We start from the raw sequence: 15,296 nt of genomic DNA, 5'->3' as shown, positions 1-15,296 counted from the left end.
ATACTACAAATGAATCTAATCTGGGGAAGAGAAGAAGAGCACATAACTGAAAGGTAACATTTTAATAAAAATAAAAAAAAACACCATACATGTCAAAACATCTGTTACAAACCCGCTACCATAAATAGCTCATGACCTCTGACCTCACTAGTCTTCAGGCAACTTGCATTCAGTACTACACGAGCCACACTCACAGTTATAACCCTCAAACAAATTGAGAAACTGGCATAAATATCCACTAATTAATGTAAAAATGTCTGCTAAAGTGTCCAAATATAGCTTTTATCTATATGCACAAAACCGTCATTTTATATGAATTTAAACTGGCCAAGCTAACGGGCAAGGTAAGGATGTGTACAGTACAGTACAAAAACTACCAGGTAATATTGCATTGTGTTTGCTAGTAATGGGCATATAATAAGCACCTTCATCACTCAAGTCTGAACAAACCAAAGAAAAACAAGAAAGGAGTTTCAGAAACTGTACTCTGCTGCCTCTGCCCTGATTAAGGAGGTGCTGTTGCTGTTGGTTTTACTTTGGTTTAATATTTATATATTAATATATTGTAGGCCAACACGAACAGAAACCAGACAAAACTAATCGATAGAGGAGTTTCACTGATGCAGTTACAACAAGGAGGGGCCATCATAGCACAAAGAGGTTTGTAAGCATCATTTCAACATGCGCAAGAGAAGACAGCAGAGCTTACCACGGATCCTCTCTGCTTGATATGGGAAACAAACAACAAAGCAAAGATGCTCTGACACCTGAGACCACAGAACACAACTCATGACTCGTAACTTCCAAACAGCTACATCATAATCTTTGAACACATTCAGACATACAGTACATAGTGGTGTTGAGTAAATAAGGCAACAGGTTAATTTCCATTTTATGCACAATGTAAGGTAACAATGTACATGGCGGTTATACTGGTATGGTTAGTGAAAGAGTGTAGAGATATCATTCAGGTCTTCAAATAGACAATACTACGGAGCCCCTGAAGGGTCATGGTGGGGTTTTTCTTTTTTAAACTACACTTGTGAAGTTGAGGGGGGAAAAAAGACCATTCTGATCACTGTGCTCACCAACAGTATAGCAATACTGTCACTGACTACAGATCAATACACTGGATTGGTTCTAACTCCGATATAACAATCACATGACTGGTCCAAGTGTGTTTCGGAAAGGCTAAAAGCAGTTTTGATTGTATAACATATAGTAAAACCTTTCTTTTCCATACCAGCAGCAAGCAGCACAAAGATAAGATAAACCTGAAAAAAAAACCAAAAACCTGTCACACCACACTGTGACCAAGTTATAAAAACTGCACCTAAACAGGAAGAGCAGGACTGAGCAGCAGGAGAGCAGAACCCATAATTCATTTAGCAAAGAATTCATTTCTGTTGCTTTCATATAAAAAGGTGCAGTGCATTGGGCTATTTGTTGCTATGATGTCTCTGATAATGCAATTACAAACATGTTAAACACATTCCTCATGTTTTAGGATCCTGAAAAAGGTACCATAGTGTAATGGTAAAGGGAAATCTCAAGGGTGCCACCGGCCTCAGCCACACTAGGTGAAAGGTGAGGCATTACTCATTGCAGGAACTGATTTGTCTCCCAACAACCTTTAGGAGAGAAATGCAGCTTCAGTGACCGATCGTCTCAAAACCAACAAAACACTAGGATCTAAATCTAAGTATGGAGGCTGTATCCTTTCATTATTCCCCAAGGCACCAGAATATTTACCAGACTTTTTATCTCACAGCTTATAAGGCAAAGCGAGATACTTTATGTATTAAATATATAACTTACTGCTTTGATACACAAAAATATGAGTTTCTAGATTTGTGAGGGAGTGATGTGGGAGTGACTATGTTTCCATTTAACAGTCCAGCTGCTGTTAGTTTTAAAGTGTGACGAGGTTCTCAGCCATGTAACAGAGACTGTAGAAGTTACAACCAATGCAGCAGAGGTTACAGAGCGAGGACAGAAACCTGTACAGCCACAGACGACTGCTGAGGTGTCTATATTTGCCATCCGTCTCACACAGCTTGGCGTAAACCTCGCGGTTTGACGACAGGCCGATGTCCTGACCCAATCCGCACGCCTGCTCGATGAGGTGCATGTCTGCCATGATCTCGGATGTCATCTGGCCAAACCACTGGGCATTTACAGCTGCGACTGTCACAGACACAAAGAAGATGAAGATCTGGTGGGAGAAGTAGAGACAGAGATTAGAGAAAGGAGCTAAAATTGATTTTTATGCAATGTGGAAACAAACAACACACCTGAAAGGCTTCTCTGTCATCCAGCAAGTCGCTGGGATGATACACAGCATAGATGGTGAGGTTAAAGAAGGCACAGGCTGAACCCAAGTGGAGGTAAAACGGGACAAGACGACTCTGGATGAACCCATAGGTGTGTCTGTTCAAGTGGTTGTCCATCACAAAGCCTGTGCAGAAATCACAACAGCTCATTAGGTACTGCAGGGGACGTCCTGGCATTTATGTCCATAAAAACTGATGACTTATACTAATGTATCTAATTAAGAAGTAAAGTATTCAGATTTAGTATATAGACCTTAATTACACTGTGTTTATCAGACTTTTGACAATTTAAGACACTTGCATCAATCCAAATGCTTGATACATGCTCTACCTTACTTCTCTGCTCTACGGTTTTAAGTACACTATTAAAAACCTTTGTTTGCATAAATACATCCACAATGGTCTACCACAATAGCAACAAGGCAAAAAACATTGGGTTTGTGGCTGAATACTGGCAGGAAAGTCAGATGCTGCAAAGGGTCACTTTCAGTTAATAATAAACTATGCTGCATAGCATGTAGACAGATATGTGAAGTGGAAACCCACCGACACACCTGGATAAACTGAGTGACTGAACTAGAAAGAAAGCAAGTCAGGGTCTGAATGTAGGCATGAAGGTAACCTTGATATGGATGATACAAAGGCACTAAAGAGCATTCTGGGTGATCCAGATCCATAAGTGGACATATATAAATACAGGTGTGTATTTAATGTATGCATTACTGAATTTGATCACTCAGATCACACTCGAAACCACACTGAAAAAACACTTCAATCATTATTATGTAGGGTGACAAAACACGTCCTAAACATATCCTAAATGAGTTACCAGCCTCTCCTTTTCTTTCCCTCATCATCCCTCACTCGTGTTTCTTTTCTGTGTACATTTCTGCGTGTGCGTGCATGTTACCAACTTGAAATAAAGGTGACCCAAATCTGCATTCCCCAGTAGGTGGAGAGAAGCAGCAGCTGCAGCATCTTGACTGTGAACGTGGGCTCCTGGTCAGTGGACATGCTTCCTCCACAGCTTCTTTCTTCCCCAGTCTGGATTCCACCGTAGTCTCCCAAACTGCACCGTCTGGAAAGGCCTGATGCTCCACCCCAGAGCCTCTGTAAACACAATGAGGATGCCATTAAGGAGGTTGGAAGAAGTGCAGCAACTGAGGAAGAATGTCTAGCTTTCTGTCACTGCAGGGTGAAGCTGTAGACCGAAACCACACCTGTAGATAAGAACAACACACCTCTCGGTACTGGGACAGATTAGACAGCAGGTTAAGTGTTGTATTTGTGTCAATGCTGAAATCAGTGCAGGGCACAGTGTACGCCAAACACTTCCGCACTGTTGTCAAGGAAACTGGGTGTCTGTTTTGACCTTACCCAGTGTGTAGACTAATATCAACCCAGTAGGAAAATAAAACATGCATGTGAGCACATCCCACTAATACTCACTAACGTTACTCACACGGCTAATTTCAGCTAACTTAGACAAGACCAACAAAACCCGACAGCAGCAGACGGCTGACTGACAGAGCTGTACGGCAACAAATCTCCAAAGTCACCTTTACAACAACGAACTAACGCCAAGTATTAGTATGAACTCATTTAACACTAAGTTAAGTTAGTGGTTGCCACCATGTAGCAGACAGTAAGTAACGTCCTCATTAGCAACTAGCGTTAGCTAAAGTTAGTAAACCGTGGAACTTAGCGCAAGTTAGCTTAGAAAACTACTGCTGTAGGCTAGTTGCAATTCATTGTTATTTATATTATATTTATGATCTTAACAGGACTAACATAGTTAATACTATAAGTGTACGGCCTACCTGTGTTGCCAATAACTCCGGGCAGCTTGTTGCAGATGTCTCCGGCTCTGACAGTAAACTTACCTGCTGGTAGTATAACGCTGCTAGCATAACTCACTTAGTAAGAAGAAGGCGGAACCACAAGTGTCAGGATGTACTAAACTCACTAACAGCGGACACACTACTACTGGTTCCCCCCCCCGACAGGTCCTTCAAACACAGGCACTGTGGGGGGAAGTCTGCTTGAGTTTATTTGCTGTATGCTGTGTGGTTATAATAACAAGTATCTGTATGTAGGCTACGGGATGTAGAACCAGTAGAGACTGGTTTGAGTTAGGTCAAGAACAAAGTTAGGTTTGCGCTGTGCTGTTATTCAAATAAAGGGAAATATCTGTTAAGAGCATATCAATTTGTGGTCATATGATAACACATTTTTTTTAAAAAGCACGCCCAGTGACAAACAAAAGAAACAAGAACTCTGGCTTGCACTGTGCTGTTATTCAAATAAAGTCAAATGAATCTTTTAAGAGCAAACAAATCAGCCCAGCCTATGTGTGTGATGGATGTGGACCCTTATTACTATAATGCAGACTGGTATTTATCTGCAATAGGTCTGGACAATTAATCACAATATCAAAATCGCAGAAGCTGTAATTTATTGTTAGAATGAATTACTGTAGAAGAGAACAATATTTGTAGGCCAGGGCACCTCTGCATAACAAATCTTGTTCTCCAAATGTAAGAAAACAGACCATCATCAGTATCATCAGACATCTTAACGATTTTAATAGTTCTTTAAGTGAAAATGCAATTTGTGATGGCACAGTGAATCATATCGCAATATCTCTGAAAATAATCGCAGTATGATGTTTTTACCGTATCATGCAGCCCTAATTTCCAACAACTTCAGAATCTATATTTAACAAACATGACAATGATATTTATTCAAGAAAAATAGTTTTTAATTCATTCACTCAACCCTTACACAGTCCTGGTGATGTGATCTGATTTTGATATCAAAATAGTAACTTATTAAGTTACAATATACCTTTTTTCTTTTACTTTAAATGTCATAGATTTATCACAAAAGTATATGTTTTAAAATATGTGTATGACACTTATTATGAAGCCATGTTTTCAAAGAGTATGGCACTGTGGAAACTGTAGGTAAGACTGACCGGTTGAAAGGTATACAGAAAAAAAAAAGGCAAAAAGTCTGTGATAAACACAGATAAGATTGTTAAACAGGGAAACGTTTCCTATGATACACGTTTAAAAAAGTAAACAAAAAAATATTGGTACTGTTTGCTCTCAACAGGTTACCATATGGGTTTGGAGTCAAGCTCTAAATGAAATGAGAACATGAATAACCTAAGTGTGTACAGAAAGAGGGAAACGAGAACATATTCATGAGTTATCACTTAAAACAATTACAATAGTTGTGCTCCTGCTTCACGTTGATAGACGGGCCTCTTAAGCCACAGTCTGGCTGCTAACAATAAAACATATTTTAGCTATTATTAGTGTGTGCAAAGCTTAATCCCACCTTAGAAGATTCTGAGATGTATCTTTGTGTAAATCAGTTTTTAGTTTTTGCTGAAAAATCCCCAAACAGACAGATGCCTCCATGTATCTGTGTCACAGGGCAGAGGTCAGGTACCAGTGAGGGGGGTGGGGGGTGTCAGTGTCGGGCAGATTTACAGATTTTGTCGTAAACCTCCGGGAAGGCCTCCTTACAGCCTAGTTCCTCTCTCAGTCTGTGATACAGCTGTCCATCAAACATCTCCCAAAACTCCTCTCGGTCCATGTACACATCTGCATACAGCATCTGGAACCTGCAGGAGGCGGATGGAGAATGTGCAGTGGTCAGTTTAATAGTACATATAAACGCATTTTATATGCTCCAGTGTTGTTGTGTTTTTATATCAATATTAACACACAGATGGTCATACCATTATTATTTGAGACTTACCCATGCACATCTCTAACAAACTTCTCCAGCTGACGCGTTGATGCTTTAGCTTCGAAATGTTTGACTTTGGGCTCTCCATATGCCCCTATATCCACGTACAACTCCTCCTCTTGACCTTTGGGGTGAACCATCCCTCTGCCTGGTGGCAACAGGAATGGACACAGCCACAGAGGGTAAACCTGAAATAACACGAAACACGCAGGAGTTCAAGCGGGAGTACGTAATATGAGCAGAGAGTAGTGGTTTCATTCACATTGTGAGTCTTACATCGATGTCCTGGTGGAAGCGTGTGATGGCAGCCTGCAGATGCTTCATGGGTACCAGCATATCCTGGACCACGTGGTGCTGTTCATAAAGCCGTCTGATGGTCTCTCCCTGGGTGAGCTTCAGCAGTGAGATCTTAGGAGGAACCATCCATCCAAAAAGCCAGCGGAACACCGGGTTGTTGCCGAAGGGAATAATATCCTGAAGAGAGGACACAATACACACAGAGACGTAAACAAACCGGTTAAAAGACGACGCTAAAGTGGTTGGTCAGACATCAGAAATACTGTCACGTTGGCTTCATGTTGGAAATTTGTCACATTTTCCTACCTTGCAGCAACTGAATATGAACTCCACTGAATTTCATTTATAGCACTGAAATATTTTACTTTGAAAATCACCTATCTAGATATATTATTTGATTGATTTCTCTTCTTTCATCAAACAAATTCAAGGTCAGAATTTGGCTGCATATATTTAATTAACCTGAACATTTTCACAAATCTAAAAAAAACAACCATATATACAGTTTTTTAAAATTGCACCTGAAATGAAGGTAATTCAAGTAACATAAATTAAGATGCACGGTTTTCAGGGTAAAATATTTGAATGCTTTTATAAACACAGTGGTATTTAAATTCCAGTGTTAAATCTTCAGCAGAGATTAAATGTAACAATTAGATATTCAGTGGCTGCTAAAATTTAAATATCTTTATGGCCTTTCTTTGCTTCCATATGGGTGACTCAATGTTTAAACCTCTGCCCCATTCTCTATTTTATTTATTTTTTTAATCTAGGGATGAGCAATGTTAATACTGTCGAATCATCAAAACCAGTGAATTAAAAAGTATTAAATTCTCACCCCATATTATCATTTTATTTCAGCCTTCCCTGAAAAATAGATGAAATAGTTTAATCAAAAAGACCCAAAGACCAAATCATTTAATCTCACAATTACATGAATCATAAGCATATAATTGGCTTTCCCATAATATAGTCCTGAATTTGTACAGTAAAGATTTTTTCATATTATCTGTTCCAGCTTAATGTACACTGATACAGTCACATTACACTCCTCTTACCAGCCACCAGAGGGCAGCCACAACCCTCCAACCTGCATCCAACACTCACATCAGCACAGCAACTAAGTCTATCACAAATAGTCAATCAATGATTTAATCAAAGCACTGGTCAGCCCTATTTCTGTCTGACTTTCCTCTGCACGGTCTTCAAAACAAAAGCCTTTCAAAAACACCCAATGCTCAGAGCCTCTCCTGCAGATATCTGTCAAACCAATACTATGCATAATTCATCACACCATTTACTGTTACAGACAACAAAGGATGCCAAGCCCTTCTCACTAATGGCTAATGGTGTGTGTGTATATGTGAGTAAAGAATGTGTGTGTGTGTGTGTGTGTGTGTGTGAGACAGAGAAAGAGCATTAGAGTATAATAAAGAGAAGTGAGCAGGAAGATGATAAGATGATGACAAGCTAAAATCTGGCAGAAATATGCAGTCCCTTAATGGATATGTGGGTGTTCTGTGAGTACCTGAAGCTCCCAGAAGATGCTGCGTGTGTGTCTATGATAGTACTGTCTCAGAGGGATGTATTCAACTCCAGTCTGGTCGCCTTTCAGGTATCCCTCCACGTGTTTAAAGAACCAGGGTTGAAAGTGCAGGCCGATTCTATTAATCTGATATCAGGGAGGAAAAAGGGAAGGTTAGATGTCGTACAACATGTAAAAACAAGTCCAATGCGTGCAGACAAACACCTTACCTTATCAGGCTCAGCGTGGTCTGTCATGGTTCCCGTCATGATGACAGCGGTGTCCAGACTGTACTGGATGCCCTCGACAAATGTGTTCTGCTTGTTCTCTGATGCTTCAGTGAAGCGTTTACAGATGTTCTCCAGTCCTCTGACCGGCTCATAGCGCAGCTTCACCCAAGACTTAGTGGGGACTATTTTAATCTCAGCTGCCACCAGGAAGCCCAGAGTTCCACAGGACCATGGGACAGCCTGAAACAGGTCCGAGTTCTCCTCCTAGGTGACAGAAAGAAAAATAAACTTTCTATTTGAACAAACAGGACACAGATGTATGGCACGCTCTCAGTGATGACTGTGGTGTTGGCCTTCTTGGTGTCTAACGTTAGCTGTGTCTCGCATGTTGGGTTTACAACTAAACCATTAGCTAACCTCACAGCATCGACCATTTCATCTTCTCCTCAATGTGACCACTCTTTTTGCTTTATTTGTGGTGTGACAACACAGCATATTACCATTACAAACCACACTGCAACTCTGCAGCCTGTATCACAACTTCAGCGTAGTCTGGCTCTTGGTCAGGGACCATTCAAAGATGATTAGTGGGGGGGGGTATTTTTCTATATACACCAATATATCAGTTTTGATAAACAGTAAAAGTAAATGTGTATTATTATCATTAGTAGGGATGATCTTTCTAAAGAGTGCAAGATTTTTTTACTAGCCAACTGTTGCTTTCAATTTATTCTGCATTATAACATCAGTTAAAAATAAAATAAAATACCATACATGTTTAGTGTGACCCAACTTATGCTACTACTGTGTAAAACATTACAGTGCTGGGTCCTCGTTTACTTATTCAGTGACAGTGGTAATAACTGTTCACTTAGTAGCTCTTGGTTCAAAAATAGAAATCACCTCATCCTCATCCTCTGTAAACAGGATATGTTTAAATACATTTTGGCATTTGCGATGTCCACCAGTATAAATGTCACAATTATTGTTCTATTAACATTTTAATCTTGAAATCAGGGATGAGTTGAGAAAATACCAAAAGGAGTTTTTTATTTCTAAGTCAAGCAGAGGGTCCAAACCAAACCATTAATAACCATGCAAGAACATCAGGCTCCCTTTGTACAATCCCTTATATCTAGCTTTACTGAGCCTAACATTAGAGGTGCAGGACAACCGGTATCACAAAGCTGGTTATCAACAAGCTCAGTTAACTCTGGGCTTTCTAATCCAGCTACAAGCATGTTCATGTGACGAAGGAGGTGTTCTTAATTACATGCAGTATCGTCAGAACCATGAGTGGAGGACTTAATATAATATGAATATGAGATGAAATGGTGATACCCCTGGGAGAAATTAGATTACTATAGTGGGAAAAAAGTGATTCTCATAAAATAAATACAGTGTAACCACACAACAGGAATAGAAATAAACAGTGGGAATAATATCCACATATTAAAACTAAGCTTTTCAACATTTTCAGTAGTTTTGTTTTGCCAGAATGAACCTAAAATTATAGATAAAAACAGTTCAAAGTGATGTAAGCATTTCTGCTGCCAAGGCAGAGAGGTAAAAGTGGTCAGAAGGCCTGTGGTGATGGTGATGATGTTACCATGGTAATCCCTGTTTAATGTGAGCCACCTTGTTGATAATGGAAAACCTGAGTCAATCCCAAAGATGGGCCACTGTTGTCACTTCACAATACAGGCCCCTGGACTCAGACACACACATCACACACACACACTCTCAATACTCACCTCAGTGCAGCGTACTAAGCTTCCATCAGCTAGAACCAGCTCATATGCGACACAGATGTGCTGAAACAGCCCGTAAATATGAGAGGAAGACTCGATGCCTGTACCCATCACCAAACCACCTGAGAGAGGGAGAGAGAATACAAGATTTGTTCCTGGTAATTCAATATCTTCCCATGTGAGACCAACAGCAGGCAAACAGACAAAGCAGTGTTTGCCTGCTGTGAGTGAGTATGTATGTGCCTGCGTGGACATCAGGATAACTGAATGTACCACGGCCTGATGGGAAAACATTAGATTGTTGATGCGCAGTTATGGCATCAGGAAATCCATTATGAAACCCGATCCAGGGGTGCTTCCAACACTGCAGCCATTTCCTCCCAGTTTCATCTTTTGAGCTACAACATCAATCCTCTAACACAATTAGAGAAGTCGCTAAGGCCCTGAACAGGATGCAGTGATTGATGGAGGAGATGAGCGATCTACATCACTGAACAATGAGCGTTGGAAATCATCAGCACATGTCTCTATTTCTAGAAATCTGGGAGCGACACATGATGCCACTCTGTGATGACTCTCCAGAAACTGTTCCTCAGTAATACAGTAACAACATACCCACAGTGAGGTCGTCCAGCTCGGGCAGCACTGGCAATGTCCAGCCAATAGAGTTGAGGAGAGCGGTCACCTGACCCATATTGGCCAGCGGCTCAACTCTGACCACCTAAAACACACAGATCACTGTGAGCAAGGGTCTTCCATCAGACTGACAATACAAAATCCAGCCAGGTACATTTTTATGAGAAATAAGAGTGTAAACTGTTGATTTGTGTCTTCGTGTAATCATTTGTAGGAGTTAATAATAACATTGTGTTCACCAGATTAAATGCTACTGAGAACTGGGAACATGGTGACATAGTTGAACAGTTAAGACAGTCAGATGGAGTCAGAAACACATGCAGTCTGACTAAAAACCCCCAGATCAGCCATATTTATTTGGATGAAAAAAATAGTAGTAGATAGTAGATAGATAGTAAACTGTATAATAATTAAGCCCAGGTGTCTCTTCAGATAAAGTGGTTTAAATGTGCTGGCTGTTGGCTTGCTGACAACCTGTCAGATCTTCTGACTCCTAGGCTCTACTGCCCTGTTGAAGCAAAGTCCCTGTGTTTCCAGGATTAATGCTGCACATAGCACAGTGGTGCTTTGAGCCAAATGCTAATGTCAGCATGCTTATTCAGATGTCTAATGTTTAGCAGGTATAATGTTTACTATGTACAGCTGAGACTGCTGGGAATAACACTGGCTTTGAAGTCATAATGTAAGTACTGGATAAATTCAGGGGAAAACTTTGACTTGTTAGATGAAAGGTTGGAGGATCACCAGAGTCAGTAGGAGTATACCTCTGGGCACTATAGATATCTGCACTGAATATCATGACAATCCATCTGATAGTTGTTGAGATATTTCTGTCTTTCCAGAGAAATGATGCTAGTGTGGCTTAAAATAAGACCCAAGTTGGAAAAAAACTGACTCATGCTTCAGATCTCCAAACTACCAAGAATGGCTTATACCCTAGCAGAAACAGCTTCCTATGAGCACCTCATTTATAAGATAAACAATAAACTGGGTGTTTTCTTATTAGGGACCGAGCCAGCGACCGCTGGAAGGTTGGATAGTCTTATAAAAACAAACTGTAGATGAAGAGTTGAGCTATTTGTGACTGTACGTCTAACCGCATGCCAGTGACGACTTGTCGAATTCAGACGATTTGCCATTAAACAGTACTCATAACTTCAGTGTGCAATATCCGATCTCTAATAAACTTCATATATTCTCTAACAGTCTCGCCCTGAACACGTCCTCATAACTTTACATGACAATATTCAGACATTGTGATAGCGACTGGCAACAGGAAGCAACCGCTGCCTGGCGATTTTGAGCTGATTTACGTGAGATTTTCATGTCGTGGTCCGTACGTGTTACGACGGCATGTGACGCGGCCGCAGCACGCCCCTAGTTGCGTGGAGTGCGAGGTCCCGCCCAACGCTGCTTGCAGCTTTAATTTTATTTTATTTCTCCTTTGTTTTTGAATATTTTGCTTTTCAATATACATTTGTTATTTTGTTATCTGTTATTTTATGTTATTTTATTGGCTATGGGTCAAGGTGTTGTAGACATGTTTCTTAAGGGAACAATAGAGTAAAAAGCATGATTCAAAAAGATCACGTGTGTAGCTACGGTACTCTGTATGGGCGTATTTCACAGCAGACATTTTAACGTGTCAGAACAGGAAACACACAGGTGTAATTAATAACATTAATAATGGCTGCATTCCCTTTAGGTTTAACAGTTTCAGGACCAATGTTGTTGAAAGGTTTAACTGGGACCCCTCATTGAACTGAGCCATCATTAATGTTAAAATTTGCAAAACATTAGTGAGCATGATTTGTGTTTGTTGAATCCTCCTACCTGCCTCTTCGTGTCCACCTCCAGAATGTCCATCATATTGATCATGATGTTCTTGTGGGTTTTCTTGTATTTCCCCACTCTGAGAGATACAGTGAGCCAGCCGGGTCGACCCGTACACATGTAGGTCTTACTTCCCTCCTTCCTCCACTCACGCACCTGCAATGTGTCAAAATACATGACACAGAGAAGAACAGGTTATTATCTTCAAGGCTGTCTGAGGACATTTTTGGCTTTTGTTATTGATGTAAGTTTCTGTCTTTCTCTCTCTACCCTCAACCCCCCTTCTCTCCCTCTCTCTCAGCTGCCCATCTATAGCCGGGGTCTGCTCCAGGTGTCCTTGCCACCGTCACCAAGTGCTTGCTCATGGTGGGAACTGTTGGGAAATTTATAAGGAGTACGGTCTAGACCTGCTCTATTTGAAACTTTGATATAACTTCTATGCTATACAAATAAAATCGAAATTGAACTCAAACTATGTTTTGTGAATGCTGATAAACTTCACTATTCATTCATCCCACTACTGTGAGCCTGTACGTTTCCTTCTTTATTACCTTAGAGTCCAAATGGTTGGCTAAAGCTCTCTCAGACTCTGTACACCTATTTCATCATACTCCTTTTAGGAACCGAGGCAAAAGGTCAGTCTTGTCTGCCTCTAATGAATATAACTAAAGTGCAGCCAGTTCTGCAGATATTGGGAAAACAACACCCTCTATGAGAGTTACACATCAAGAATATGTTTTATAAGACGTGACAGCCATGGCAAGACTGCACCAGTCCTTCAAAGGTAAATAAGTAAGCATAAATAAAACTCTTGTGTAATGATAGATTAGTGAGTGACAGGTCAACAGCGATAAAGCAACAGCACCAACGTTTGAATTCTTACATCATAATGTACTTCTATGACCCCATATACAGGCTGTCACATAACTGAGCACTATCACCTTCTCATTTGAAACACAAGTTTTTCATTACCCATGATTCCTTGCAAAACACATGCAATATAGGCTATTCCTCATTTTATTCATCATGTAGGAACTGGACCTGTATGTAAGCACTGGTACAGGATTTGAGTATCACTTAAGTAAACCTCCATTGGGTTAAACGTTGATCCATTTATTCTGTGTTGAGCTGTGTTATACCATTCACACATATCCCTAAAATGATCTTAAGGCACCAAATGAGAATAAGCAAACAAACTGCACACACACACACACACACACACACACACCTAGATACACACACAAACACACACACACCTGGATACACACACACACACACACACCTGGATACACACACACACACCTGGATACACACACACACCTAGATCACACACACACACACACACACACACACACACACACACACACACTTGGATACACATACACACGCATACCTGGACACACACACACACACACACACACACACACACACACACATTGTCAGACGATGATGGCTCACCTGTCGCTGGATGTCTCGCACGCGCTGGTCGTGCAGTTTTGGCGCAGAGCACATCTTGAAAATGAGCCACGCACGCACATAATAATACACATCAAATATGACGGAGAGAGGCAGCAGGAACAGGCACACAAATATCCATCTCTGGTGAACGATCACGTAATCTAGACCTTTGACTTTGATCCACAGCAGGAACATGACGACCACGCCGGCTAAATACAACAGCGGATCCATCGTTTCTGGACAGATCCGACCCGAGTGTGCACGGTCCCCAAAACTAAAAGTATCTGCTACACTTCTTAGTTAGACTTCCACTAAACCGCATTGATTATTCCAACCCCAAACCCGATCACCCCTTCACTGAGATAGAGTAAAACCGCACTCATTGGTTAAAATGACTAAGGGGGCGTGACCGCGCTCCAAAGCTTCGCGCTCATTGGTCAAGCGAGTGGCTGTGTAGAATTGTAGAGCTGTAGCCTTTCTGAACTTTAACCAATCATAAAGCACAGAGGCTGTCACACCATGCCCGCTGTCCGCATGGCTCTGTTACATCTGCCCACATCAGCCACTGAGGAAGGCTGAGGAGTAACAGAGTTTACAGTAATCACACACACGCGCACACGCACACGCACACACCAGTCTCATTACACCTGGCTGTATCAAACTCTGTCCCATTCAGTGCATGGACACTGGCACATATGGAACTGATTTGACTATATGCTGTCAATGATTTGACCCATCGTTGTTCCCTTTTATTTTTATTTTTGTCCACTTTTTTTTAAGGACACATTAAACTCTGATAAGCTGCCTTTTGTCCATATTGTCAGTAACCATAGTCATGCTCTAAAAATACTGGTGATGAGTTGCTTCCCCCACCTAACCAAAAAAGGTTGTTTTTAGTTGTTTGGACTTTTTGTCATTTATTTTATATGCTTATCTAAATGTTATTGTATTTTTAGCCAGCATGACTAGACTGAAAACTGTCGGATGGGTTGCTTTGAATTTTGGTTCAGACATTCATGTTCCCTTTTAGGCTGAATTGTAAGAACTGATGGTGCCACCAATAGCCAACTTTGGTTATCTTTTTTTTTGTTTTATTTGGTCTAAAATGTTTTAATACAGCTTACCCAATCTATAAAAAAATTAATCTGCCTATAATATTCCACTAATTGTTTTTGTCTTTCAAATTGTTAAGTATAAACTCTCTCCAGGTTGCTAAAACTGATAAAAAAATCAGATACAAAATCACAAAAAATGACAAGTACTGGAACAGATAGCCTAATATTACTATAAATAACATTGCAGGGATTCACTGCAATCACTCCATGTCAGGGATGCTGTTACGACTGATCTTGTGAAGAGGATTGTTAACTGTCTCTGGCCTGCAAATAAAGTGCCAAAAATTCAGCTCTATATTTAAATTTTAAACCCAACAACATATGAGGGCACAAAAGCATCTTTGTCTGTTGATGTA

The 15,296-nt window shown here is 40.6% G+C and overlaps 2 protein-coding genes across 2 annotated transcripts; both read right to left on the bottom strand.

Moving 5' to 3' along the window:
• Window positions 1-47: 47 nt before the first annotated feature.
• Window positions 48-4,342, bottom strand: si:ch211-121a2.4 (transmembrane protein 205). The gene is made up of 4 exons (XM_051376933.1): window positions 4,154-4,342; window positions 3,248-3,443; window positions 2,295-2,458; window positions 48-2,215 (listed from the first exon to the last, which is right to left on the bottom strand). The coding sequence occupies exons 1-4, from the start codon at window positions 4,241-4,243 to the stop codon at window positions 1,913-1,915; spliced, it is 753 nt and encodes a 250-aa protein (XP_051232893.1). The 5' UTR covers window positions 4,244-4,342; the 3' UTR covers window positions 48-1,912.
• A 551-nt stretch (window positions 4,343-4,893) lies between these two features.
• On the bottom strand, window positions 4,894-14,173 carry dhcr24 (24-dehydrocholesterol reductase). Its single transcript, XM_051376928.1, has 9 exons — window positions 13,826-14,173; window positions 12,368-12,523; window positions 10,514-10,619; window positions 9,902-10,020; window positions 8,148-8,411; window positions 7,921-8,064; window positions 6,372-6,569; window positions 6,105-6,283; window positions 4,894-5,967 (listed from the first exon to the last, which is right to left on the bottom strand). The coding sequence occupies exons 1-9, from the start codon at window positions 14,054-14,056 to the stop codon at window positions 5,814-5,816; spliced, it is 1,551 nt and encodes a 516-aa protein (XP_051232888.1). The 5' UTR covers window positions 14,057-14,173; the 3' UTR covers window positions 4,894-5,813.
• Window positions 14,174-15,296: the final 1,123 nt, after the last annotated feature.

This window comes from Dicentrarchus labrax, unplaced genomic scaffold (assembly GCF_905237075.1).
Source record: "Dicentrarchus labrax unplaced genomic scaffold, dlabrax2021, whole genome shotgun sequence".
In the NCBI taxonomy this organism is placed as follows: domain Eukaryota; kingdom Metazoa; phylum Chordata; class Actinopteri; family Moronidae; genus Dicentrarchus; species Dicentrarchus labrax.
Note: the sequence above shows the minus strand (reverse complement) of the source record. Positions and strands in the feature narration are given on the sequence as shown.